The sequence below is a fragment of the Chanos chanos genome, chromosome 6 (assembly GCF_902362185.1).
Source record: "Chanos chanos chromosome 6, fChaCha1.1, whole genome shotgun sequence".
In the NCBI taxonomy this organism is placed as follows: domain Eukaryota; kingdom Metazoa; phylum Chordata; class Actinopteri; order Gonorynchiformes; family Chanidae; genus Chanos; species Chanos chanos.
Window position 1 is genome coordinate 44,379,558 of NC_044500.1, and position 26,599 is coordinate 44,406,156.

At 41.1% G+C, this 26,599-nt stretch overlaps 1 protein-coding gene across 1 annotated transcript in view; it reads left to right on the forward strand.

The window, feature by feature from the left end:
• Nucleotides 1–21,538, forward strand: part of chl1b (cell adhesion molecule L1-like b) — a 24,566-nt gene extending 3,028 nt beyond the window's left edge. The window contains exons 5-29 of the mRNA XM_030778394.1: nt 189–311; nt 692–862; nt 2,055–2,166; nt 2,353–2,534; nt 2,952–3,083; nt 3,463–3,603; nt 4,578–4,689; nt 5,313–5,479; nt 5,611–5,770; nt 5,867–5,991; nt 6,827–6,928; nt 7,187–7,384; nt 7,645–7,715; nt 8,886–9,108; nt 10,227–10,342; nt 10,667–10,871; nt 11,032–11,154; nt 12,795–12,974; nt 14,001–14,030; nt 15,503–15,574; nt 17,305–17,418; nt 17,832–17,993; nt 18,401–18,532; nt 19,830–19,902; nt 21,337–21,538. Of these exons, the coding sequence (XP_030634254.1) occupies nt 189–311; nt 692–862; nt 2,055–2,166; nt 2,353–2,534; nt 2,952–3,083; nt 3,463–3,603; nt 4,578–4,689; nt 5,313–5,479; nt 5,611–5,770; nt 5,867–5,991; nt 6,827–6,928; nt 7,187–7,384; nt 7,645–7,715; nt 8,886–9,108; nt 10,227–10,342; nt 10,667–10,871; nt 11,032–11,154; nt 12,795–12,974; nt 14,001–14,030; nt 15,503–15,574; nt 17,305–17,418; nt 17,832–17,993; nt 18,401–18,532; nt 19,830–19,902; nt 21,337–21,538 (3,428 nt within the window). The remainder of the gene's footprint in view (nt 1–188; nt 312–691; nt 863–2,054; nt 2,167–2,352; nt 2,535–2,951; nt 3,084–3,462; nt 3,604–4,577; nt 4,690–5,312; nt 5,480–5,610; nt 5,771–5,866; nt 5,992–6,826; nt 6,929–7,186; nt 7,385–7,644; nt 7,716–8,885; nt 9,109–10,226; nt 10,343–10,666; nt 10,872–11,031; nt 11,155–12,794; nt 12,975–14,000; nt 14,031–15,502; nt 15,575–17,304; nt 17,419–17,831; nt 17,994–18,400; nt 18,533–19,829; nt 19,903–21,336) is intronic.
• The last annotated feature ends 5,061 nt before the right edge of the window (nt 21,539–26,599 follow it).

Genomic DNA, 26,599 nt, shown 5'->3' on the forward strand with positions numbered 1-26,599 from the left:
GGTTTCTGTTATTGCTGTCCTTATACACTGAGAAGGGTAGAATGCTGTAAATCAACACCCAGTTATAGCATATCAACAGCAGAACAAAAAAAAACAAAAAAGATGCTACATGACTGCCATCTGCAGGTGTGACGTGGCATTACATATACTGACAGCTTGTAGTCTTCTGTCTTTTTTGCTTTGTTTAGATGTTCCCAAGTTTCCCAAAGAGAAGATTGACCCGATCGAAGTGGAGGAAGGCCGGCCAGTGGTTTTGGAGTGTAATCCACCCAAAGGGATTCCTCCCCTCCAGATCTACTGGATGACAATAGGTGACTGAGCACACCTTGACTGAGAACCTGACTGGCACCCGGTCTGGTTCCATATAGTTTTATTTTAAGACTTGAGCAGCCCCACCTCTTTTAAAGAAATGTGCCCGTTTCATCCTCCAGGTCTATCATTCATTGAACTGATTTACCGTAGAGTTCTACAGTAGACAAATGAAACGTGATTCGTTCATGTCTTGAGATTTGAGTTGATAACAGCAAAAGCTGAAAAGCACGTAAGGTATTTATGAGTACAGGTACCACATTCGGCACCGCCTTCATAGGGAAGGTGTAGATATTCCTTCAAGGTCCTAAACACTCCACCACGTGCTAAGTTTACCTCTGTAGAGGTGTAGACCACTCCTCTCCCTGTTTTCTCTCTCCAGGTCTGCAACACATAGAGCAGGATGAGAGAGTGTCGATGGGTCTGAATGGAAACCTCTACTTCTCCAACACCGTGCAGAAGGACAGCCGCAACGATTACTGCTGCTTCGCCTCTTTCCCCAGGATACGCACCATCGTGCAGAAAACGGCCATGTCCGTTATCGTCAAAAGCAGTACGTCACACCGCATCGCTATCGACCCGACGCTCTGTGATCATGCCCAGGCATGAGCAGGATTGACGTGCCATGAAATAAGCTTTTAGGGTCACCTGACATCCATAACCGCACACCTTCGACAATCGATGATCCGACAGCTCCGGTCGTGATCGCGGGTGTTCACACGTCTTCAATATTTTATCTGCTCTGGCTCCCAGTGTTCGCTGCAGGCCTTCAGCATAGAGAGCTCAGCATAAAAAAAAAATTAAAAAAAAAAAAAAAAACATGCACTCTGTTTTTAAATTGTTTATTATGTCTAGTTATCTGGGTCTGTGTACGTGTGTGTGTGTGTGTGTGTGTGTGTGTGTTCTTTCAGTTTGAGTTTGGATTAAAATTTTCTTTCCCACAGTTGCTTCACCCCAGGAACTCATGCAATTTTTTTGCACCTTCGCCATCCATAAAGTAAACAAAAAAAAAACAAAATCCAAAAATAATTATTAGCTATTGGCAATGTTTGTATTTTCAATTATATATATATCAGGTGTTTGATAGAAACCAATATGGTTGCTAGACAACCAGAGCCTGTAGCTAATATATATGACGTTCTCTTCCTGTGTATGGCAGCCATTAGAGGCCAAAGTTAAGATGTTCCTTGGGCGAAGGCACCCATTTTCAGTCTGAACTCTTTGACATTTCAGCACTCCTTATCATGTTTATCATTTAATGCTTTTCCTTTTTTGTCATTCCCATGTATTATTTTTCTCCATGTCTCCATTTTAGCAAAGTCAGTCAGTGACTCAGGCACCCATAGTCATGGTGAGTGGCACACCACAGACTACATTTATATTCTTCACTTTAAGTGACTGTTAGCATTTATAAGAGTAATCATTAGAGAAATCTGGTTTACACGGAATTAGATTAGAGCTATCTGGTTTGGATGACTCACACGAAAATTTAATGGCTGGTTGGTACAGTCGGTAAAATAAATAGATAAAAAAATAAAGTAGGTTATTACTGATTACTAGCATTATTTATGAGATACCACAATTTCTCATTTTCAGTGCACATGAGACATTCTCATTTTGTCCATCACGTATTTGTTTTGCGCTGAGAGACATGAATATACACGTAAGAAGAAGTCTGTGTTTCAGAGAAAAAGCTAACTGTAAAACTGCCCCCCCCCCCCTCCCCCCTCCCCTCATTGTTGAAGCTAATGCCATCTTAGAGAGGAAACCCAGGCTGCTGTCGCCCCCTGGTGAAAAGACCTACTCATACTTGGTGAAAGGAGAGGAACTTCAGCTGGAGTGCATCGCAGAGGGCTTGTAAGTTTCTCTCATCCCTTTTCTCCCTTCATTTCATAAACCCTTGTGTCGTTCTTTCATTTCTTCCCTTCTTACTCGCTCTTCATCTCTCTTAAAAATCAGTTGTCTATAGCAACAGACACAAAGGGGGGTAATACAGAGAAGCCTAAATTCACCGTGCAATCTTCTCTTCCCGATCGCAACCAGTCCCACTCCGAAGATCGAGTGGACTAAGGTGGGATACGCACTTCCGGACCGAGCCGCTGTGGAGAACCACGGGAAACTCCTCATCATAGAGGACGTGAATGAGGAAGATGAGGGGAAATACATGTGCAAGGCCAAGAACGCCCTCGGGGACGCGGTTCATTACTTCGTCGTGACGGTGGAAGGTGAGGACAGCCCCTTCAGTGGGATGTTTTAAACCTTAAAAATGACTTTGATCAGTGCAAATGACTGCAGCTCAGATGCTGTTTCATACTTAGTGAACTGGTGTTCTGAGGACACGGGCTTGCGCCCTGAATAGATTTTTTTTTTTGAATAGTTACAGTGGCCTCCAGTGGTTGGCCATAGAATTACAAATCAATACCACTTGAAGTAACACACTCACCAAGTACAAAGTTAAATAAATTAATTAGTTAATTAATTGATTAATTTAAAAAAAAAAAAAAATATATATATATATATATATATATAATGTGTGTGTGTGTGTGTGTGGTTGTAAGTGACACAAATAGGTTGACATAGATTCCATTGGCTAATGTCATGGTGTATTTTCTGTGGTGTTTTTCATTGTCCTGTACCTGCAGAGCCACCTCGTTGGGTTATACAGCCACAGAGTCAGTTTAGCATGGTTGGCGTTGATGTTACAATCAAATGCGCAGCAGCTGGTAATCCGCAACCCACGATAACATGGAGAGTGAACGGAAGGCCTCTTCACGGTGAGTCCTCAGCCCTATTGGTTTTCTGCCTATGGCGTTTTAAATCAAATTTATAGGAGAGTCCACTGTATCGTATAGAAACGTTTGAGATTCGTATTTGGCTAGTGGTACAGGAAACAGTCCTATGACCAGAGAGGCGTGGATTCAAATCTGAATCTTCCTGGCTCTCCAGCAGTATACAGTTGAGCAAGGCACTTAACTCCTGGATTGTTCTAGATCGCACAGAAAAAAAAAAAAAATTCTAAGTTGCTTTGGGTCAGACTGTCAGCTCAGTGAATAGATTTTATGTAAGTGAAGTTTACAGTCTCTGTAATACGGTACACTGTTATACATAGGAAAATATGTGTCATGTACAGCTTTCAGTCATTTTGATTTCCAGAAGTCCCAGTTGCCAACAGAAGGGTATTTGATGACACCATCGTAATACGCAATCCCAACACCAGCGACAGCGCAGTTTACCAGTGCGAAGCCTCAAACAAATACAGGACAATTCTTACCAACGCCAACATCATGGTTATGAGTGAGTACTTTTTACTTTCATTTCCATCAGCTGTAAATACAAATCTATATAAAGGTCATACATGAAGCCCTTCAGCACAAAGAACCAACTAATTCTGTGAGCTAACAGAAAGCGAGAACCAGCCCCAACCTTCAGCAGGCTTAACACTGTTAGAAATTCTAATCAGCTTCTTGGAAATAGATTAGGTATCAGTCAAGTGTATTAGCATGAGTCAGCGGCAAGGACACCAAGCATAAAATATTACTCAACTACCGTCTTCTACTCAGATTAAGCCTCTGTTTTTTTTTTTTCTTTTTGTTTTATGTTTTTGCCTTTTTTTTTTTTTTGGAAGTCGTAACACATATAAATGTTATCTTCAAGCCCGTCCATGTTTTTTGAAGCGTTTCTGCTTTACGCCGATATATAAACGACTGTAAACCGAATAAAGAGAAAAACCTGTTGCCTAGCAATGGACAGCATCTGGTGCTTTGTGCAAAGCATCCACGGGCAAGGGGGTGTTGGTCGGACACGAGGCGGTTCTGAATGCATCAGATGATATTCGGGAGCCGTAAACGGCGGTTCTGCGCCGCGGCCAGAGTTGGCCGCCGTCCTCCCCATAGACCGCTTTCTGCTCCCCGCAAAAAACTCCCATAGGCCTCCAGCCTCTTTTAAATAATAAAAAAGTTGGTCCCTCCCATTAGTATTCAGATGCTGCAAGCAAAACCATGTGGTGCTTTCATCCGTGAAAGATAAAACAAGACTCGTTTAGCTGGCTTTTCACAACCAATTTGGCATTTGTGCACCCCTAGAGAATCACTTTTAGTATAATATTTAGGTGAAAGCCTCTGTTTGGTAAACCTTAAGACAGATTATGTGGAGGATGAAGGAACACTCTGTGAAAAATGAGAGAGAGAGAGAGAGAGAGAGAGAGAGAGAGAGGGAGGGAGGAAGAGAGAAACAGAGAGTAACTGAAAAATCTTTGATTCATTCCCCAGACCTGAGGCCTCAGATTCTGACAGAGGATGGTCAGCAGTACACAGCAGTGGAAGGGAAGAGTGTGATGATGCACTGTAAGGTCTTCAGTTCTCCACCTTCCACCATCACCTGGTGAGAACCCCCTTCCCTCTTTCCCATCAGTCTTTCAGAGCCCAGCAGGGAGCAGCACTTAGCTCCCCTTTCAGTACAGTCAGCGGTGCTCCTCACCTACAGATCTCATCCAATGTCCGATTGACATGTGGTGAGCTTCAGGCTTTACAGGAATATTACTCTTCAGTTATCATTTTTTAATCCACACATGTGAATCACACTTTATCTTGTGTATTACAGTCTTTCAATACGGTAAGTATTTCAGTGTAATGAAATAAAGAGGTTTTCAGGAGATTAATAGACTAATAGTGAAAGATGAGACATTGTCTCAGTTGTTGCCGTTATTATTTCTTATTAAAAGGATTTTTTGGCATTTATTTCCACTCTTAATAGCATTGTTAATGATCTGTGTGTTTTGTTTGTTTAATCTGGCACAGACAATGAATTAAAAAACATCTTATCAAAACCAAGTTGAGATACTAACAATTGCTGAAGACAAAGAGGCACACACACATACACTCACTCACACACACACACACACACACTTATACTCACTGAGCCCCAGGCACACACACACACACACACACACACACACATTGTCTTTTTGTTTCTTGTATGTTAAAAATGCTCTAATGACTTTGCAGGAGTGAGGTTGACAGTGCTAAATCTGTAGAGGGGCCACGGTTCTCTCTCCACGAGAACGGCTCTTTGGAGATCCGCGACGTCAAAAAGGAGGATATGGGAGAGTACTCCTGCTTCACCGAAAATACCGAGGGCAAGTCAGCCATCACAGCTCTACTAGACATCAAAGGTGAGAGCCAGAAACCATTCGCCAAAGAACTAACATGCGCCAAAACCTGAATTATAAACAGATAACAATAAGTGGTCATCTTGTCCTTCTTGGATATGTTTCGCTGACGATCCCCTTTTTCGAAATCATAGATCCCACCAGAATCGTGGATCCACCAAAAGATTTGCGAATCCTGATTGGGACCACTGCCCGATTCTCTTGTCTGGCCGAGTTCGACCCCTCGTTGACTGACGACTTTGAGATGTTCTGGGAGAGGGATGGCATGATCCTCAACGACACCGCGGCGACAGAGTAAGAGACATGACCCATATCGTTATGACAACAGCAAACTGAACTGTTCTGCATGTCAGTGCCAGTCGAGGTCTCATTGGGTCCTGATGTCAACAGGTATTTTGTGGATGGTAGCTTGCTGCAGATCATGAATGTCAGCTATACCGATCAGGGCCAATACTTGTGTGTGGTCAGGACACCAATGGATGAGGACTCTGCGTCTGCATGGCTCACTGTGCTGGGTGAGTAAACGGGGTAGAAGTTGTAAACTTCTTTTCATAGCTCAACAGAGAGTCACTGTGTGTTTTTATTAAGAACATTACCGTATTACAAAACTTAATCAACACACTGCAACAAATACAGAAAGGTTCAATGAGGGGTTTTACAGATAGAAAATACGTAAACACACACACACACACACACACAAAAATCTGTTCGCGCGCACACACACACGCACACACACGCAAACACAAATACACACTGTTCACTGCAACAATGGTTCTTAATCCATTTAGTGCAGACACACATTCTTGTGATTCTTATATTTAGCTGACTGTCACTTCCTTCATTAGTCAAATAAACAGTTACAGTTTTTTGGGAGAGCACACATGAGAAATGGTCGGGTTATTCAAGGAGAAGATTGGGAAACACCAGATAACAGCACAGAGCATATACAAAGAATACCATAAACGAAGATAAATTGCCCAAATTTATCAGATGAAGAAATGCGCGGTATGAAACCGCCTGATAAATTGCTCGTTCCATTTAAACGAAATCCTTTTGAAACATCTCAAAGTTAATGAGTCCTTTTTATCTAACAATTTTTTTTTTTTCATTTATGTGTTTATTTTTTTCCCTTTGTTGCAGAGTCATGAATCCTTTTTTTTTTTTTTTTTACTCTCATGGGTTTCTAACCTCTTTTGATGGAGTTTAATCACATACCCTCTAAAATAGGCATTTTGACTCACGGCTGTCAGGTCGACGCTCCATCTCTCGGCCTCCCTCTCTGTCTCCGTGGGCTTCGACATTGTTAGTGAGGAATCAGAGCGGCTCCGTTATGGTGTTATGTCGTTACAGATGTCCCCGACGCACCAGAGGAGTTGACGTTGTCCGAACACAAGGGTAGAAGTGCGAAACTGAAATGGATCCCTGGAGATGACCACAACAGCTCCACGAAGGGTAACTGGATCATGAGCCTGGTTGGACTCATGAGTCATCTCAGGCTTTCACAAATATCAGTGAATGTGCTGTTGCTTGCAGTGCCGAGAATGCTGTTATAGATGTGCCAGTTTAATCCAATGACATTAAATATTATGTATTCGGTATTGATCTGTATCATTTGCATTTTGTCTGTCCATTTTTAACGTCGCATCCAAACTTCTGGAATATTCATGAGGAGATTTTGAGTGGCTAAGGAGCCTTTCGCCTTCTAAACAGAGTTCATTGTTGAGTACGAGGAAAGCCAGTGGGAACCAGGGACTTGGAAGGAGCTGCTTAGAGTTCAGGGTAACCACACTTCCGCCCTGCTGAAACTTCACGGCCACGTGGACTACCGATTCCGTGTGTCCGCCGTCAATGCGGTGGGCAGGGGTTTTGCCAGCCAGCCCTCGGAGAGATACAAAACTCCACCAACAGGTCTGACATCTGTCCCCGGGCGTTGTTCTATCCTCAGTAATATCATCCCCCAGAGCAGCCCGGAGCCAGCTTCCCTGCTCATTGAACTTTAAAACATTCAAACTTATGAGATAATTGATTTTCCCACCTGTCAAACCCTTGGTCTCTAATGTACCCATTTTCTTGGCCATTTTTTTTCCACTAACAATTCCACCAGCAATCTGAAATCCATACTTCTTCTGTTTTTTGTTTTTTTTTTTGTTTTTTTTTGTTTTTTAAAGCTCCTGACAAGAATCCAGAAAATATCAAGATCGAAGGTCATTTGCCACATGAAATGGATATTAACTGGGAGGTAAGAAAACTGAGCTTTCTTCACCTATATTCTTCAGATGTATATATCTTCCAAATGCTGCAAAGTCTGCACATAAGAAAAAAAGAAAAAAAGAAAAATCATGTTGGGCATCCTGTATCATGTTTAACAGGACAAAGCAGGTCAGAGTTGTCTTTTTCTTTCAGTTACAATTACTGAAAGGACATTTTCCTAGACCAAGTTTAGTTTTTTGTTTTTTTTTTTTACTTAGGAAAAGAAAAAAAAATAGACTGTTATCTTTAGTTTTGAATACAATTTCTGAGTATTATCTTAATTTTTGTTAAGTTGAAAACTTCACAAAGCCTTTGTGAAACTGATTTAAGAGAAGGAGATTGCTATCTCAGGGAGTCCGTACGAGTCTTTGATTAAAAAGTCAAAGGGAAAGAGGTAGTGGGAAATGAGTGACATGTTCAGTTTCACTTGAAAATGATAACTGTCTCTCTCTCTCACTCTGTCTCTCTCTCTCTCTCTCTCTCTCTCCCTCTCTGTCTGTCTCTCTCTGGGCTGTTATCTGGCCCATGCCTCTGTATGGTAATGCAGCCTCACTCCTGATGCTACGGGCTCTCGGTGTTAATGGTGTGCTTTTATGGATAATTGTGTCTGATTCTATTACCCAAGAATGACCACACTGTGGAGGAGAACACAGTCTTTTCTTCCAGCTCCTTTTTTCGTCTCCTCATTATCAGTTGTATCTGTATGCCCCCCCCCCCCCCCCCCCCCGATAGACCAGAGACTGTCGATCGTAAAGCTGTTTATAGCTTTGATGGTAAAAGCTTGATTGGAAACTCGATTTGTTAGCGTGTTAGAATTAATGCCCCTCACCCTTGTACTTCCAAATAAAAATGTAAAATAACCTCATAATTTAATATTTCAGTGCTTGTTCTGTCATGTCTCGTTATACTAGCATTTCTGCCCGTCCCTGAGGTCCATCTCATCCCTCATGTGGTCCCACACTACTGGACATGACTCAGCTGCTTGTGGGCTTGATAATTAGTTCATGATGTGAATTGACAAGTGCTGTCACTTGGCAGGGACAAAACAAGAAAAAAAAAATGTGAATGGGTTTGTTCAGGGTTTTTTTTTTGTTATTGACTTGGAGATGCTGTTTGACGCAGCCCCAGAAATTGACTGACAGTCTGTTCCCTGCCGCAGCCGCTGGCGCCGATAGAACACAACGGGCCGGGCCTGGAGTATAAAGTGAGCTACCGACGACAGGGAGCGGAGGAGGACTGGCACGAACATGTGGTGAAGAGACACTCGTTCGTGGTGAAAAACACCCCCACGTTCGTTCCCTACGAAATCAAAATCCAAGCCAGAAATCACCAAGGCTGGGCACCAGAACCCAAAATAGTGACAGCTTACTCCGGAGAGGACTGTAAGTTCTAGAAGTTTCCTCCCCCCTTCCCCCTTTCTTTTTTTTGGGGGGGGGGGGGGTAGTAGTAGTTTAGTGCTGTTTAAATGATCCTAATTCAGATGCTTTGTTTTGCCCTCTGTTTCTAAGGACCTTATTCAGTCAAATCAAATGTGGATCTGTTTAACACCCCATAGTTAAAAACATGACAGCTTTATTTAAAAAAAAAGAAAGAAAGAAAGAAAGAAAGAAAGAAAAGAGAAGAAAAAAGAAGCAAAATGTAGAGCAGAACGATTTTTGGAAGTGTACCCACGGTAGCCCGTGAAGTGAGTCAGGTTGTATCCCAGATGTGTCTTGGCTCCCATAAACAGTGCCCTCCCCCTCAGAATAAACCTGGTGTGTTGACAAGATCTCAGTCCCAAAGCGGAGCTAGCTGGTGAGAGCTGCCCATAGGTTTGGGTATTTTCCTCTTTGCATGTTAAGCCCACCCCCCCCGCCTCGTTGAGGATATTAAAATGTACATTGAGGGAAGATTTCCTCATCCACACTTTGTACTCCTCCACAGACTGACAAATGAAATGCTATCGTCCCTGCGGGCTGTTTGCTTTATTTTTCACTCCTAATTATTCTTTTGCCTTCAGTTTTCTTTTCAAGTTGCCCCCCTGATGGAATCACAGGTCTGTGTTTCGTAGGATCGCCCTGTGCTTGCTGTTTATCGCTCCATTTTGTCTTTTTCCCTCCTCAACCTTCCTTAGTTTGAAACTTCGCTTAGATCCTCTGGTTTTTAGACTTTGTTTTTGAAACGCTGTGAAGTGGTAAACAGACAACTCTAACATTAAATTTTAAAGGTGTAGTCTGTAGGCCGTAGGTTTTGCATATGTTTAGGTACGGGGTGTACATTGAAATGTGTGGTGTATTAAGCTCATTTCGTATGTATGCTACAAGCCCTGTTTGAATGAATACACACCCACAGCACACCTCCTCTTGCTCTTACTGTGCTTCCCACTACACAGTTCTGTTTGGATAGACAAGTACTGCTCAGTACATTAAACTGAATGACCTCTTAGCTCCTGTAACTATAGCAAAGCTACTATAGACAACTAGTAAAGACACTGCGTGTGTGTGTGTGTGTGTTTCTGTAGTCCCCTCTGCTGCTCCGGATGACGTTGCTGTAGAGGTGATGAACAACACGATGGTCAAGGTGAGCTGGACACGAGTTCACAAGGACAAGCTGCACGGACATCTGGGAGGCTACAGGGTAATTCTTCAAAAACACGGCTTTGCTTTTTAGACAGAGTTTAAAGGCCCAAGACCTCAGCATACTCCCAGACTCCCTCAGTGCCCTCAGGCCAAATCTCCTTATCCTCTGTTGACAATTAGTGTCCTGTTTTTCTTTCTTTCTCTTTCTTTCTTTCTTTCTTTCTTTCTTTCTTTCTTTCTTTCTTTCTCTCTTTCTTTCTTTCCTTCTTACAGCTTTTCATATATGGTTCTAACAGTGGTAACAGCTAGTAAACTCATCTGGTTTTAGTAATCTGTGTGTGTGTGTGTGTGTGTGTCTGTGTGTGTTTTGTGCTTGACACAGATAAACTGGTGGAGATTACGCAGTCTTGTCAGCTCAAAGAAAATTCACGGAGACAAACACACGCTGACATTCCCTGGAGACCGTAACCATGCCTTAGTACTCGGGCTTAGTCCCTTCTCTGAGTACAGCCTGATAGTCATGGCCTTTAACGGTCGTGGAAATGGACCCGGTAGCCATCCTGTCAACTTCAAAACTCCAGAAGGAAGTAAGAGACAAGAAGGAGATTTACACAGGCTAAACTCACGCTCACACCTGCTCAGTCCAGACAGAAATCTCATATGATGTTTGAAACTCTCTCTCTCTCTCTCTCTCTCTCTCTCTCTCTCTCTCTTGCTCTCTCTGTCTCTCTGTCTATTTCGAAACAGTCCCAGATCAAACCCCTCTTTTCAGAGCGACAGATATTCAGAAACATGCCGTCACCCTCACCTGGGCTCCGCCAGAGGAACCTAACGGGATCCTCACCGGCTATCTCCTGCAGTACCAGCTGAGTAAGAACCCAGGCTAGACTCTCTTCACAGACCTCCTCTCCCTCCCTCTGAAAACAGGCCGTGATTCTCTCCTCTCACCACTAGGAGATATTGTTGTGCCACTCTCTCCTCGCGGTGGGTGCCGTTGCATCGCATGCGGTGGAGACGCTTGGTAACAAAGAGACGTCTGCGCTAAACAACAGTGGTCACGGCGCGGTGCGAATGTGCTCGGATTAGCAGTTACAGCACTCTGCTAAGATGCTGAGATGCATGTGAGGATTCTAACAGAGCATGAATGCTAAAAGGTTTAGCGTCAGCTTCAGTGCGGATTCATGTCTCCACTTTTTTTTTTTTCGGGGGGGGGGGGGGGGGGGGGGGGGGGGGGGGGGGGGGGGGGGGGGGGGGGGGGAGCCTTTACATGGATAGAGTTAGGTGAGCAAGCTCAATGGATGATACTACCCAAGAGAAGTGGTGTGAGAAAAGGAGGTCAGGCTTTTGGTTTAGAGTGTATCTGTAGAGAACATGCCGGGGCAAATCCAAGCCCTCAGCCTGTTAGGAGCCACACCTGGTGCATCGCTGACCAGTCCTGTCACGGCGTAACCTTTGAAACCCTCTGTCACCGGAGCCATCTTGTCAGAGACGTATTACAGCACGATCCCCCGGTTGCTAGGACACGCGTGGAAGGCAACGCGTCTAAGTGAATTCCAGGAGGAATGATGATGAAGCTAATTAGAATATTCAGCGTCTGGGAGGGTTTTCTGGGTAATTGTGTTTGATGATGTTGCTGATGAACAGGGCAGAGTGGCAAGCTATGCGTTAAAGAGAAAGGATGTTTTTCTTTTTTTTCTTTCTTTTTCTTTTTTTTCTTTCACGAGGAAAAAAAGCATGCTAAAGGCTACACGCTCTTTGAAGTGTTCTTTTTTTTTTTTTTTTGAAGTCCTCTCGAAGGAGGTTGTGTGTGAAATGTAGGGGATAATACACACAGCTGGTGTGGTACCGAGAGCAGTGGAGGAATTTAAAAAAACTAGCGCACAGCTGTTTGAGGGCTTAGTTTAGCCTCAGAGAGTCACTTCGCAGAGTTAATATCTCACACGTTTGGCTCAACTCATTTTCACAACTGGGTTTGAACACAAGTAAGGAGTAACCTGCAAACTGCTAATACATAATAATCTGAGAATCAATTACTTTAATGAGACAAAACAAATCCTCCCCATTTTCCTAAGTAATATATAGTATGCATGTGGTGTGCATGTCCTGAGTACTCAAGGAACTTGACTGAGATTCTCTGCAAATACATTTTTGATGCAATGTTTCAATAATTAAGTTTGAGATGATTTTAGATGTTGTGCAGTTACACTAATTATGATGTTACTTTCCTTTCTACCACCTATGATTGAGAACATAATGTAATGAGCGATTCAATAAAATATATTGCCGTTTAACACATTTCCAGTCGTTCCAAATAGATAGATAAACGAACAAAATGATTATTATCACTCTAACAGATGGCGAGCTCACATCGATGGGTCGCGAGTGTGTGTGTGTGTGTGTGTGTGCGCGTGCACGCGTGCGTCTCTAGTCCTGCCCGTTCGAAAAACGGCGCGCGCGTGGCTTTGTTGTCTCCTGATTGCCTCCGTTTTACCTCTGATTTCTCTTTTCAGTAAACAACACGGAGGACGTGGGACCACTCTGGTCCGTGAACATTACCAACCCAGACACCACTAAGTGGTTCCTGCAGGATCTGGAAGCAGTGAGCAAATACAAGTTTTACCTGAGGTGCTGTACCAGAGTGGGCTGCGGACCAGCCGCCAGTGAAGAGTGCACCACGGTCCCCGAAGCACGTGAGTGTCTGGCCGCAGGGGCGGGGCCCCAGGGGAACCAAACAAAGGGGCTGCTCAGAGGGCACCGGGTTTGGTGCAGTGACACGGTTGGCCAAGCTACCGCTCCGTTGTTATGGGCATCGACCCGGTGAATACAGGGGGACGTCGCTTCGAGCCTTCCCGTCCTGCCTAGCTTTTCAAATGCCCATCTGAGCATTTTCCTAACGCTAAACAATACCACAATGCCGTGTGACTGGATTTCATTCATCAATGTCTTGACAGAGCTAGCACTTATTGATTTGAGGGGGGAAAAAGCTAGAGAGAGAGAGAGAGAGAGAGAATGAAAGAGAAGGGGAAAAAAATGATTACGCCTTTTGGAATGGAAATTAGGGATCTTTGATAAATATACAGGTGGCAAGAGACTGGTAGTCCAATTAAATCAGCCAAACTGTCACTCACTTTTTTTGTCACATAATGTGTTTCAGTATATTTGCATTTTTCATTTCCACAGGAATAGACTGTTAGGAGATCCTGTGGGGTTTTTTGACATCAGTCAAAAATATAAGGCTACTCTCAAACAAACAAACAAACATAAAAACAAACAAACAAAGAGTTCATTGTTCCTGAATCCCTAGACATCACGTCAATAAACAACACAGTTAAACAGAAAAGGTATCCTGCTGTGTTGTGAAAAAAAAATGGTCTGAATGATTTGATCAGATAGTTTAGATTAAAATGATAAGTGTGAAAGACCTCAACCTGGTCCACTGACACACTGACATGGATTTTTTTTTTTTCAATACCATTTTTTCCTTTAATTATTAGTTTGATTTAGCAGTGAAGTACTGCCCGTTTTCTCCGGCTTCCTAAGAACAGTCATGTGTTCCCTATGTTTCCAGCAATTACATTGATCATACTGTTAGAAGCTTATGTCGTGATTTGCTCTCACTGCCTGGTAGAGAAAATAGCTATAAGGCTGGGGCTGGTCCTACTTTCTGAGTCTGTCTTGCTTTTACCTGTATCACTGCTCTGTGTCTCTCTCACCAGCTTCAACAGATGTGCCAACTCTTCACATCAGTATGAAGATTTCTCTTCTCCTTAGCTACAAATAGCCTGTAGAGTAGTATATTGTTTCTTAGTCTCAGAAACGAAACGTTCAGGCATATTCAGAGGCACTGAGTATCTGTGTGTGTGTGTGTCTCTCTCTCTCTCTCTACATCTCTCTAGAGAGGGGGGGGGGGTGCAGAAGCCCAGAGAAACCACATACTATGTATGTGAAATTTTGACTTTTCTTGAACTGTTTTTATTTCTGAAAACCGTAAAAACTATTCCGAACAATTTCCAATTTTGATTTTTTCAGATCTCTGTGTCTGGCCCGACGTGAAATTCTATATTGACTAAACATTTAAGAGCAAGGGAGCAAAAAGAAAACCTTCAGAGATTTCATGTGTTCCATTTTAATTATGTTTCAAGATATTTTCACTTCCTTGGCCAATGCAGCGCCTTTCGTAAGTTCTGTACACTGAATTCATCCTTTTTTTTTTTTTTTACATCTTTTTCATTGTGTGGATAATTCATCAGATGAATTTTAAGGCTAACCTAATGGCTAATCCACACATCACAACTGAAGGAGAGAAAACACTGAAACGTGTCATTAAGGCATGTTAAACACCCCCCCCCCCCCCCCCCCCCACACCCACACCCACCCAAAAAACCAAAACAAACCTTTTTTTTTTTCCATTTTGCCAAAATTGTACATCAACAGCATCATTATGACATTCCTGGGCTGCAGCATGTATGAGTGTAATTCTGAATATACAGTCTTATCATTGGTCTGAAAAAGACCGTGAAAACTATGCGTGTATCATGCAAATAATAATGAAACACACAGGTGCCAACCTTTGAGTATGCCTGATCGTATTCATACAAACTCTTCCAAATCATTTAGCGTCTTAGTAAAAAAAATAAGCTAACACTTGTTGCTTGGAGTTACTAAAGCAGTGGTCGAGCTTAGACACACCAGTAACCACGTAGAAGCAACTGCAATGCACGACACTGTACTGTAATTCGTACGCTCATTCTCTGTATTGGAAATATATAAGGCGTATAGCATATCTACTGCGCAGGGTGGCCACTGTGCGATTGTCTTGTACACATAAGGTAATTTATCACTATTAACAGAGCCATAATTAACTGCAGTGCATCTACAGATAACATTACCTGTCACCCCAATGCTTTTCCCACAAGGAACATTCTCTTCTTCTCTTTTACCTTGTTTCCTTACATAGCAATAACTCCCCTAGTTAACTTCCGCATAACATTCGTCACACTATTAAAATTCATTTCATTTCAAATATATATATATATATTTTTTTTTTCATCTAGATGCAGTGTGTTCTGATTCTGATCTAGTAGACATTAAAATCTAGATTTACTAGATGCTGTAATAGCAGCATAGTTGAGCCTCTAACAATCTAACCCATTTTTAGGCTAGACAGTGCTAGCTTGATATAGTCAGTTTTTTTTTCAAGATTTTCGTTTCTTTTCAGGGTCGTCCAGCTCTCCCTCTCGTCCAATCACGACAGTTTCCCCCGTTGTCAAAGCCACTATGTCCTCCATAGGTATAAAACTTTACACAAAAGTCCACTCTAAAAACAATTACCAACCACTGAATATAACCTGGACTTTAAACAGCGTTTTTGGGAGAACTGGTTTGAAACAGGAACACTAAAAGAATTTTCCCGGACTCCCAGATATTATTTGAATACGCATGACTTTATTGTAACAAACAATCTTTTTCAAACACTGGTAATCAAACTCCTATGACTACTTTTTTTTGCCCCTTTTGAAATGGATGAACCTTCTCTCTAGGTGAGAGAGCATTGTATTACATTTAGAGTGCCTGTATATGACTAAGTGTCAGGGATTGATTTGTTGTGTTCCATCAAGTCAATAGATAACAATAGTACTGTTATACAAACATGCACCGTTTGCTCGTATTGAGATGTGTTGCTGTACTCAGAGAGAGAGAGAAAGAGAAAGGTTAGAGTAGAAAGAGGGAGGGATGTGCTGATGGTAAGTGGATAAGTGGAAGCTGTTGAAAGCCATGGATCAGAATATTTGGTCGCTCTGGGCTGCCTATGAAAGAAATTCCCTGGCTCGGCGGTGCCGTCCTTCAGGACGTGTCGCGCGGGGCTGGACCTCCTGCCGCGACAGCATCTGCTTTCTGTGGCGTCGTAATACTCCAGCAAACACCCGAGCGACAAACCTGCCAGCGCCGACGGCTATTTTTAGGCCCATTTCTGTGTCACTTGAAGGCGTCACACCAAGCCAATGATTAACGCAATTTCCAAACACGAACGCAAAAGAATGCAACACTATTATGTATGTCGTTTGCCCGTGTAGAGGACCGTGTGGATACAGGTGTAGGTGTGTGTGTGTGTAAAGGCAGTTCCTGGGTTGACATAGAGGTTAATAATTTGTATTTTTGCCTGAGGGAGATGTCAGAAACCTTGGAATGGATTTTCATCATCTTTGACAACCCAAGACATTTCTTTTAATTACAACATCTGCATGGGATTGAGACACCAATTACATAGGCGCTGTGTTTTTCTATGTGTAGTCTATGTATCTCTCATTTCAAGCTATTGTTAACAGAGTTAGAGCAAAGTTCTATCTCATCTGCTCTCCTACGGATTTGTGTGAGTACAACAAAAGCAAAGCAAGACTTAGTGAGTTTCCAAAGTAAATGATGAATTTATTGGCTGTAAGAGAGAGCTTCTCAATTTCTGCTTGACATGGCTACTGTAATATCCATAGCTTGCTAGATGATTAGATATAGACAAAGCCTACTTGCTATTTTATAATATCTTTTCCGGAATTTACCCAAACAGATGAATCTCATTGGTCAATGACTGAAGTCGCTAAAATGACGGAGAATAAACAGAGATAATGTGACAGGTTTATTTATGACCCTTTGATATTTCACCATTAATAATTGTATTTTTCTTTTCTTTTTGACGAGGCACTGGCTTTTCAGTGCAGTATTTATGTACTTATTTATTTATAGAGTCAGTATCAAATTCTTGGTTTTATACTTTTGTAAGAGACCCTTTTTTTTTAATGGAGGCAGTTTGTTTTGCGACATTCTAAAGATCCTGCTAACTAGCCTTGCTGTATTCTGATCATGCCTCGAATACCTCTAGGTTCCTCATGTCTTGGGACAAAATAAAACTGGCCCCATACACCGTGGACACTGGCTGTATCTAACTAACAGTGGTCTTGCAGGGACACAGATCTTTTCATTGACTAACCCTCTGTTCCATTCTTTTCTTTCTCATCCCTCTGTCAGTCCCTGCTCTGTTGAATATTAGCTCCTCAGTTAGCGACAGCTATGCAAAAATCACCTGGGTACCTGGGAACGAACAACAGGATTCAGAATTATATGTTGCATATAGGAACGACCGTAAGCTAACTCTTATCATTCTCTCTCTTTAACCAAATATTTCAACCTACATTCTGTATAATATGCCTTAATTTAATGAATACTTACCTATTTTCATCTTCAGACTTAGTAATACTTTTCATTCTGTGCACTTTTGGCCAGATTTACTGATGTCTTAACCGCCAATAGATTCTAGCATCACATATGTCACAGAAACAATGAACAGAAATCTGGTTATCAGACGCTTTATTTATAAGTCATTGATTCTTTCTGGTTTTGTTTCTGCAGACAGTTTTGACCTGTGTTGAGTGACAGTAAATCTGGCCTTTTGCACAGAGCTCAACATGTTATCTTTGTCATTTCTTCCTCTGTCTTGTCAGTGCTAACCCTTTTGAAACAGCGGCTAACTCTTCACGATTATGCGCCTTCTGTAGGTGAAGGGCATTGGAAGATATCGGAGGCAGTTAATTCCTCTAAGACTTTCCACATCATTGAGGGCCTCACGCCTGGAACTGTGTACACTGTTCGACTATTGACTAAGAGTTCGGTTGATAATTCTAGTCTTTTTGAAGATGTTATCAAGACCAGGGCTAAAGGTGAGACAAGACGTGTCTCGGCCACATAGAAACGACTGGCTTAGGGAACAAAAAAAAGAAAAAGAAAAACCTAGACCTGTTACCCCTCCATCTGCTGTCTTGTCAAGAGCAAACAATGTCCTTGAACAAACTTATCATGCGTCGTGTGCGCCTCATGTCCGTTCGCAATGTGTATTCTGTACCGCTTGATGAAGAGAATTATGCCTTAACAGCTTCCTTGGTTGATTAATTAGACAAGTGGATTGGCTGTTAAATATTAATACTACTACATTTCCATTCCAGTGTTAACCTGCTGTCTCTCATTTAGCGTCAGATAGCCTTTGTCGATGTAAACATTCAATCAAATGTCCGCAAGGGAAGGTCAAAACTACAGCGTCTAAAAGTCTTAAGATTATTGTTTTTCTCAGGACTGGCGAGTATTCACGGAGGCATATCTAACCAAGGCTGGTTCATTGGGCTGATGGTCGCCATAGCCTTCCTCACACTCATCGTGTTGATCGCCTGCTTCGTCAACAGGAACAAAGGGGGAAAGTATTCCGGTAGGTTCTCAAAACGTATTTGTAAGTTCATACCTACTCACTGTTATCCTGAGAATTTTAGACGTACTCTTTTTGTACTATTATTATTATTATTATTATTCTTATTATTATTCTTATTTGATGACAAGAGTCACTCTCTGTCGACAGTCCAAGTAAAGTGAAGTGGTACTTTAATGAACCATTAGCTTATGTACCCTTCAATACTGCTAAGAAATGGAACCAGGTATCTACCAGGTATCAAAGGAAAAAAAAAACCCTTTTGCATGCATTTACGACATTTAAATTTGTCTCTTAAGTGGATCTAAGTAGAGATGAAATTGTAAACAGAGCTGTCAACAATGTCCTCTCTCTACGGCTTGGGAAATGCGGTGATGCTGGAATGGCAGGGCACAACCATGTTTTATACTTTTTTTACTCTTCTTAGCAAATTTTAAGAGACTTTGTTTATTCATGTGTTTAGGGTCTGTTTACTTACATACTTTGAAGGTAAGTCAGTGAGTGGAGGTTGTTTATACCTCAAGGCTGATTTGAATATATTTGAAGAAATTTCAGAAATCACAAAATACCACCTCTGCTTCCTTCGGCTAAGGTTTCCCACTCTTTTTTTTTTTTTTAATATACACAGAAGGGAAAGAAAAATTGAGATCACAGGAATCCATTCCCACTTGAAATGCTGTTGATTTGAACTCAGCGTGTATCATTACATCTGGATATCTTTAAACCTTTTAGATGCTGCAGTGAAATCCCTTATTTTTGTTTCTAATATTTTCATCGTGGACATCTGAATTTTCGAACTAAAAAGTAGGCTATCACTGAACAGTTCTAGGCTGACATGTCATATTCACTGATGTCTCGCTTCATAACTTTTTTAGTGCACTATGGAAAAGATATGACCTTAATATAGCATCTCAAGAGTCTTTTTTTAATTGTATATCATAGATGATGAATTAAGCTATAGAGCTATCACATGTGCATGCTTCCATTTAACGGCTTGTTGATATCCAGCTGTGACACAAATGTCTAGTTAGTGCTGTTAGGAGAGAAAAAAAAATAACACATTCAACAGTAGAGTGTCAATCAAGAGACCATAATGAGTGATGGAAAAAGCTGAAAATCTAACAGCCTTTCAGATGTTTCCTCTGAAGAGGGACGGAGGTGCAAATCAGTGTGACATACACACATGTAATGCACACATGTACATGCCTATGTATAGGAGCAGGAAAGCATCGTTGGTTTTTTGTTGTTGTTGTTGTTTGAGGATAATACAATTAAAACTATTTTTGTCCTCCCTTCGCAGTGAAAGAGAAGGAGGATCTCCATCCAGACCTAGAGTCACAGGGTATGAATGAAGACACCTTCTGTGAATACAGGTATCTCAATTCCAGTGGGTTTTCACCCATATTGTCTGGGGTGGATTGTGACTGAACTACAATATTGGCACAATGTGCTATTATTTGTGTATCATTGTTATTTTGCATTATTGTTTGTTTGTTTTTTGTTTGTTTTTTTTTCAACCTCAAAGAGAGCCTAACATGCATGAGCTTTACTTGGACCACGAAAGAAACTCCGGCAAGAAACATGTAATAGGCTGAGTAGATGCTAAGTGTATGTGCTAAACAACAACAAGAACAACAACAACACCACATGTTGTTTACACATGATGACATTCTGTCATAGTTTGCATTGTGGTGAGGTAGCATGGTGCTCTCAGCCTTGGTGCTATACCATTGGAATCAGAGACAGATCCATTTTCTAGCATTAAACATTAGCACGGTCTCCAAAACTACAAAGCGTAGTTGGTCTCAAAGTCCAGCACTGATTTACCTTTTCACTTAATTTCATTTAAATAGGTGCGGACAGAAACTAATGAAACATTCGCATTTACCTCCTCTGTACTGTAGATGAATTGGACATTAGTGCCACAAAGTATGAGTCCTGTTCTGCTATTACCAATACAATGGAATTGAGATTGGATTGGGTTGTTGTCCCTATTGCTGTGCTAGTTAGTGGACCTGTCTGTCATTCTAACAATCTAGTGCCTAGGCTAGCTTGCCTCATGTAGAGCTTATTAGGAATAATTGCATCATTGTTCAAAAAGGAGCTGTTAGTGCATGGAGCTATCATCTGAAGCTTGTCCAGACCTCAGCAGGAGCCTAAATAACAAACAGTCCATTAAGAGACGTTCGTTTTCCGAGGAGCAATACCTATGCTCATTCCATTAATCCGGTGAGCTCCAGCTCACAGCAGACTCACAGAGAACAGTGGGAACAGCTACTGTTTTGAGAGTGAAACTGGCAGGTATAGGCCTTGGCCATGATAAATGAGCGCACTAGATAGAAATGAACTGTAAGTACAGATTGCTTACTTTCATGTACTCTACTTTGTGGGATAATAGTTCAGTGCCCATATAAAAAGAATCACCAGTAGCTCAGAACAGCTTAGAATCCAGTCTCCTCATTGCCCGTTCAAACAAAACTGCTCTTGCATGATAAATAGCATGTCATTCTTTGTGAGTGCACTGCACAGTAAATGTATGAGAATTCATATAGTCTTGTTCACCGCAGACACAAACAAATTGAACTTCTTTGTCGCATTTCAGATATATAAGAACTCATTTACTGTTTGCTACTTGAGACTAAAATTTAGAGCCTGATTCCAATCATAGTTCTGTAGAACCACGGAACCCTGAGTTCTAAAATGGAATCTTGCTCCCTCTTCTCAACAATGTCAATAACGACTATAGAATTTAATGGTAACCATGGTGACACCATTTGATCCCTCTCTGTCTGTGTTCCGTCGTGCAGTGACAATGACGAGAAGCCGCTGAAAGGGAGCCAACACACTCTGAATGGGGACATGAAGGCTGGAGACAGCGGGGACAGTCTGGTGGACTATGGGGACGAAGACACCCAGTTCAACGAGGATGGCTCCTTTATTGGCGAGTACGCAGGCCGCAAGGAGCGAACCTCCATGGAAATCAAAACCACCAATCAAAGCACGGCGTAAGAAACAGAGACGCTAGCCATAAGACAAGTTCTCCCAGGAAGTGCGAGGGTAAAAAAAAACAAACAAACAAAAAAAAAAAAAACGGACACATGTGACACACATCATCCACCCGAAGCACAAAATCAACGTGGAAAATTACTGTGCTCTCGTCAGCCGCTCGCCCTTGTTCATTTTCTATAAGGCTTAGCATTCGTTTATTGTAACAGATCAGTCTTTTCAAATGTATATGCTGTATGTGTGTGCTGTTTTATATTAATACCAATCTGTCGAGACTTTTGGATCACCGGCACCTTTTTTATGTAAATGCAGTCTGTTTGTAATCTTCATGGAAGATAAAAGAGGGACAGAAACACCATTATGTTTGTTTGTAATGCACTGCAAATTTTCTGGTCTGTTTTTTTTTTTTTCTTTCCCATGTTTCATCTTGTAGAAAGGAAGTATACGTGATGGTATGGACCTTCTATTTTTTTTTTTTTTTGGTCTTCTTTATTTTTCCTTTTCATATGAAACAAATATTATTGACATTTGATACTTCAGATATGCATTCATTAAATGTGTTTTAATATGTGTACAAACATTGTTCATTAAGTTATTTCCTCACTTCTGTTGTAAGCATAATAGAATGATGCATAGTATGAAGCACTGAACGTTGAACTCATAACATATCTGATTATCAGGACATGGTTCAGACAAGACTAACTACAGATGAGTATTCATATAGCTTTATGTTTCGTTCTGTCAACTCACCATTTAAAAAAGAAAAAAAAACAACACCAACAACCCTGTGTTGTCTGATAGAGAAATGCGACACACATTTAGATAAACTGCTATAAGAAAACATTTGTTAAGAAAAAAAAAAAAACCTCACTCAGAGAGTCTGGACGATTGTAGGAGGTCATGTAAGCACAGTGGGTTCCAAACGATTCACATTGATTGATTTTTTCCCCATGACTAAATTGTGAAATCGTATGAGCATAACAAATGGCGTTACATGTATCAGGTATCCAACCATGCAATCCCCTCTGATTAAAACCGCCAACTCACCCCTCACCAAGTGCGGAAGTCCAGCATTACGTCATCAAGCTGTTCATTTTCTGTGTACACTGTATGTACATAATTTTGTTTGTGGCCTAACACTTGTCATAAAACTGTACTTGCAGTCTACGTCTGCAGATTGTACTGAGTTTTATTAAACCTGCAGATTCTGGAGAGATTTCACTGCTTCTCTGTAAAAAAAAAAAAAAAACAAAAGAAAAAGTTCTATGTTTGCATGTTTTTGAATGTTCAACAGCATTTGTGTGCAGATTGACATTAAATTGTTATACTTTTCTTCACCTCCGATAATTCATTGACCTTGAATCACAGACAGGTGTTTGGATAGTGTTTCAGATGGTCCAAATTATTCCATATGTTCTCTTTTTTTTCCAAAGCACACCAGGAATACTACTTGTGGCTATGGTAACCGTGTTCTGTATATAACTGTCTTGTTAAACATGCATTCAGTATAATTAAAAAAAAAAAAAGATTAAAATGACTCCAGGTGGAAGTGATAGCGATGAATGACAGAATTTGTGGTGTGATGCTATCCAACTACAGCTGATTCAATAATAATAATAATAATAATAATAATAATAGTTATTAGTATTATTAAAAGGGTCATAGCACGTCTGTGCTCCGTTCTAGCTTCCCTGGTAAACTGTTTACACGAGACTTATACAGCTGGACTCAAGTATACAGAAAGGATTTAGCCAAGGCGCAGACAGATATTCAACAATGCAGTCAAAATGTATTAAACTCGTTGAAAAAAAATATTACAGTAAAAAATTAAATTAAAAAAAAAATGGGGAGAACTTCTTAGTCATGCCCACCCAGGGTTATTGATTACTATAAGATGAAAGTGACATGTACCCTGCTGAAAAAAAAAAACAAAAAAAAAAAACATTGTAAAAGGCTCAACCGTGTGAAAGTGCTGTCTATCACAGTGCCCGTCAGGTCTCCCAAGCCGTGTGAGGACATCGTGTTCTGCTATGCCTGTGCTGAGATGGGCGAGACCGCGAGTGCATAGTTTTACGCTCAGGCCCCGTGGTGACTGTGCAGACGGGGTAATGACAGTGTATTTAAGATGGAAGAGAGGGGGTCAGTGGCACTGCACACCAAAGCGCACAGTGACAGAGGAGAGCATCTAGACAAAGCACTCCCAGAGCACTTCATCTATACATCACCCTGACCGCTATAAATAATGTAACACGCGTATATTCCTGCCAGAAGACCCAGCAGAGGCAAGAACAGACAGACTCCATACAAAGGAGACAGGCCTGTTCGGCCACCCACTACGCTTTTAGAGCAGATGACAGTTCGTACGTCACCCTTTTTAAGTCACATCATTTATTTGGGAGGGGGGGGGGCATATTTTTATACATGTGATGAGCCAGAGAGACCATAATTGATCTTGATATAATGAAAATGAGTGAAGATTTTGGGGGGAACAAGTCAGAAAATAAAAAGTTCTGGAATAATCTAATGGGCTCAAGACTGTAGTTTCTGAGAAATGTGTTGTGATTTGTTGATTTGACATGTGTTCACCTGCAACATTTTCCTTGCTTACATTGGTAACAAGAGCTCAATTATCTTTCAGTCTTTCTGTATCTTCTTCCTTAATAATAATAATAATAATAATAATAATAATAATAATGATAATGTTCTCTTTCAGATCATTCTGAGGACCTGTTCAAACAACAAATGGGATAATGCACTAATTCAATATGCTCAACTAACAAGGGATACAGCAGTGCAGTGGATATGAACAGAACAGATCATAAAAGACAGTCAAAACATATTGCATGGAAACTTTTTATTCCTCAAGATTTAAACTTTAAAATTTCATAACTTTGGTTCTGATATAGATATCTAAAATGAATATTGTTCAGAACAGCTCCACAGTTTAGAGAATTCTGAATAGCCTAAAAAGTCAGCATTTTATTATGCATTATGGGCTTTTTCCGTGCTGCTGCACTTATGAGTTGTATAACTGAAATAAATGACTGTTTACTTAAAAAGAATACATTTGATTATCAAAGATGCAGTCTCTTTTTTTTTAACAGTTTACCTTGCAATAACTAATACCTATGCCAGAGCACCCCAAGTTCTGCCCTGGGGGGGGGTGAAAGATCTGCTGTCTTTGCTGTCACCCCATAATTAGAGGTGGATTTTGACTTGGGAAACAGTTGTCTGGAAAACCCACAGGGCCTCTGCGGGGCTTCTAGAATCTGATTTGGAGGAAAAATCTGTGCGCAACTCCAATATGCAAACCCAAGTTTCATTTTTTTTTTCACTTTTCAGTTGAACTTTCAGTCCATACACTGTCTGCTCTCAGGGCGCTGTCTGCATACCAGATCCTTTGAACTAAGTCTCATTTTCATTCAAGTTTATACAGCATGTCACTAATGGAGTCAGTCCTACTGGCATATTACTAATTTAGTCCTTTAGTAACAGAACATAAAACAACACAAAATGCCAATGAAAACATATTTAAACAAAAAAAATGTCTGGATTCATCAGCTGAAAAAATATTTGGGAATTTTGTGTTTGTAAGATGTTTAGGACTTTAAATTCTGTTTATTTTGGGAGATCCATCCTTCTTTACTGAAAAGAGTTGTGACTTAACAGTGCTTGGGTCACTAGGAATGCGTTGAAATTTTCAGAAGCTCCCCAGAACTGTTGGCACCCACCTCAAAGCTGCGGTGCTTCTGGGACATCTGAGGCACTCATCTTAGCGGATCACGCTTGTGCAGCAAATGAATTGGTCCCCAAGTCTCAGGAGCTGTCAGCAATTCACTTTGTATGAAGCCTTCATTCATCAACACTTTTTTTCCCCATGCCCAGAAACTTCTGGAGAAAAAGAGAGAGAAAGAGAAAGAGAGAAAGCGAGAGAGAGAGAGAGAGAGAGAGAGAGAGAGGACAAAGAGAGAGAGAGAGAGAGAGAGGACAAAGAGAGAGAGAGAGAGACAGAGAGAGAAACAGAGAGAAAGAGAGAAAAACTTTTCTACTCTTTTTCATTTTGAACCTGTCGACTTCAAAGGACATGGAGAATTCAAGTATGTGCAAGAGATGTAATGTGCAAGTATTTTTTTTTTTTTTTGTAAAACAGTTTTACATTCCAGGAAGGTTTAAAGAGGTAGAGGAGTTTTATGTGGCCATTCCCAGATGAGGAACAGCTTGTGTCTGACTTGGCTTCACAAAGTAGCTTCTTTGGACAACAGCTATAATTATCTTAATTATGATTGCTGGTCCCTGCCATAAGTTAAAGAAATGCTCTGGCTATCATTAGCCCATGTACTCTGTAATTGCGAAGCGGTTAAGTGGGATGATCATTTGCAATCGATAAAGCACTAGTTGAAGCTCAGAATACCTTGACTTTTCAAGAGAGTGAGAGAAGTGGCAGACACAGAGTTGATATATCTTTCCCCAGGGCTGTTGTCTGATTGACTGCGCAAACACAATCATTCACATTTAGGAAAGAGACACTGAGTAACACCACATAATTCAAGTAGACACTGAGTTCCTTCAACAGGTGTGATGCTTTCTGTAATTCTTTTGGTTTGTACGCTACGCCCCATCAAGACATCTAAAATTTCTTATTATCTTCAATTTACAGAAAAGTTAACTTGCTGTCACTCAGTGATTTCAGAATGCTAGTTTACAAGCTGTAAGACAGATTATATTTTGTCTAAGTGATGTTTTCATGTTTTTTCGAGAACGGTTACGTAAGACGACAACAATGCAGTTGGATAGTATGGATAATTTCTCTTTTAAATCAGAAGGTGAGAACCACTCTTCTTCTTGAATGGCCTCAAGAATGTAGGACACATAGAACCTATAGTTAAGTAAATCGAGCATTGATCCTCGGGGATGTGGAACAATGCAGTGTTTTTGGTCTCTTTTCTTTAAAGCATTCAGTAATTCTACCCATTGCCAGACGCACGATTGAAAGAATAGCACAGCTTGTGCAGAAACTAGTCAGGCTTATCTAAGCTATATCATTTGGTACTGAACCCAATACAG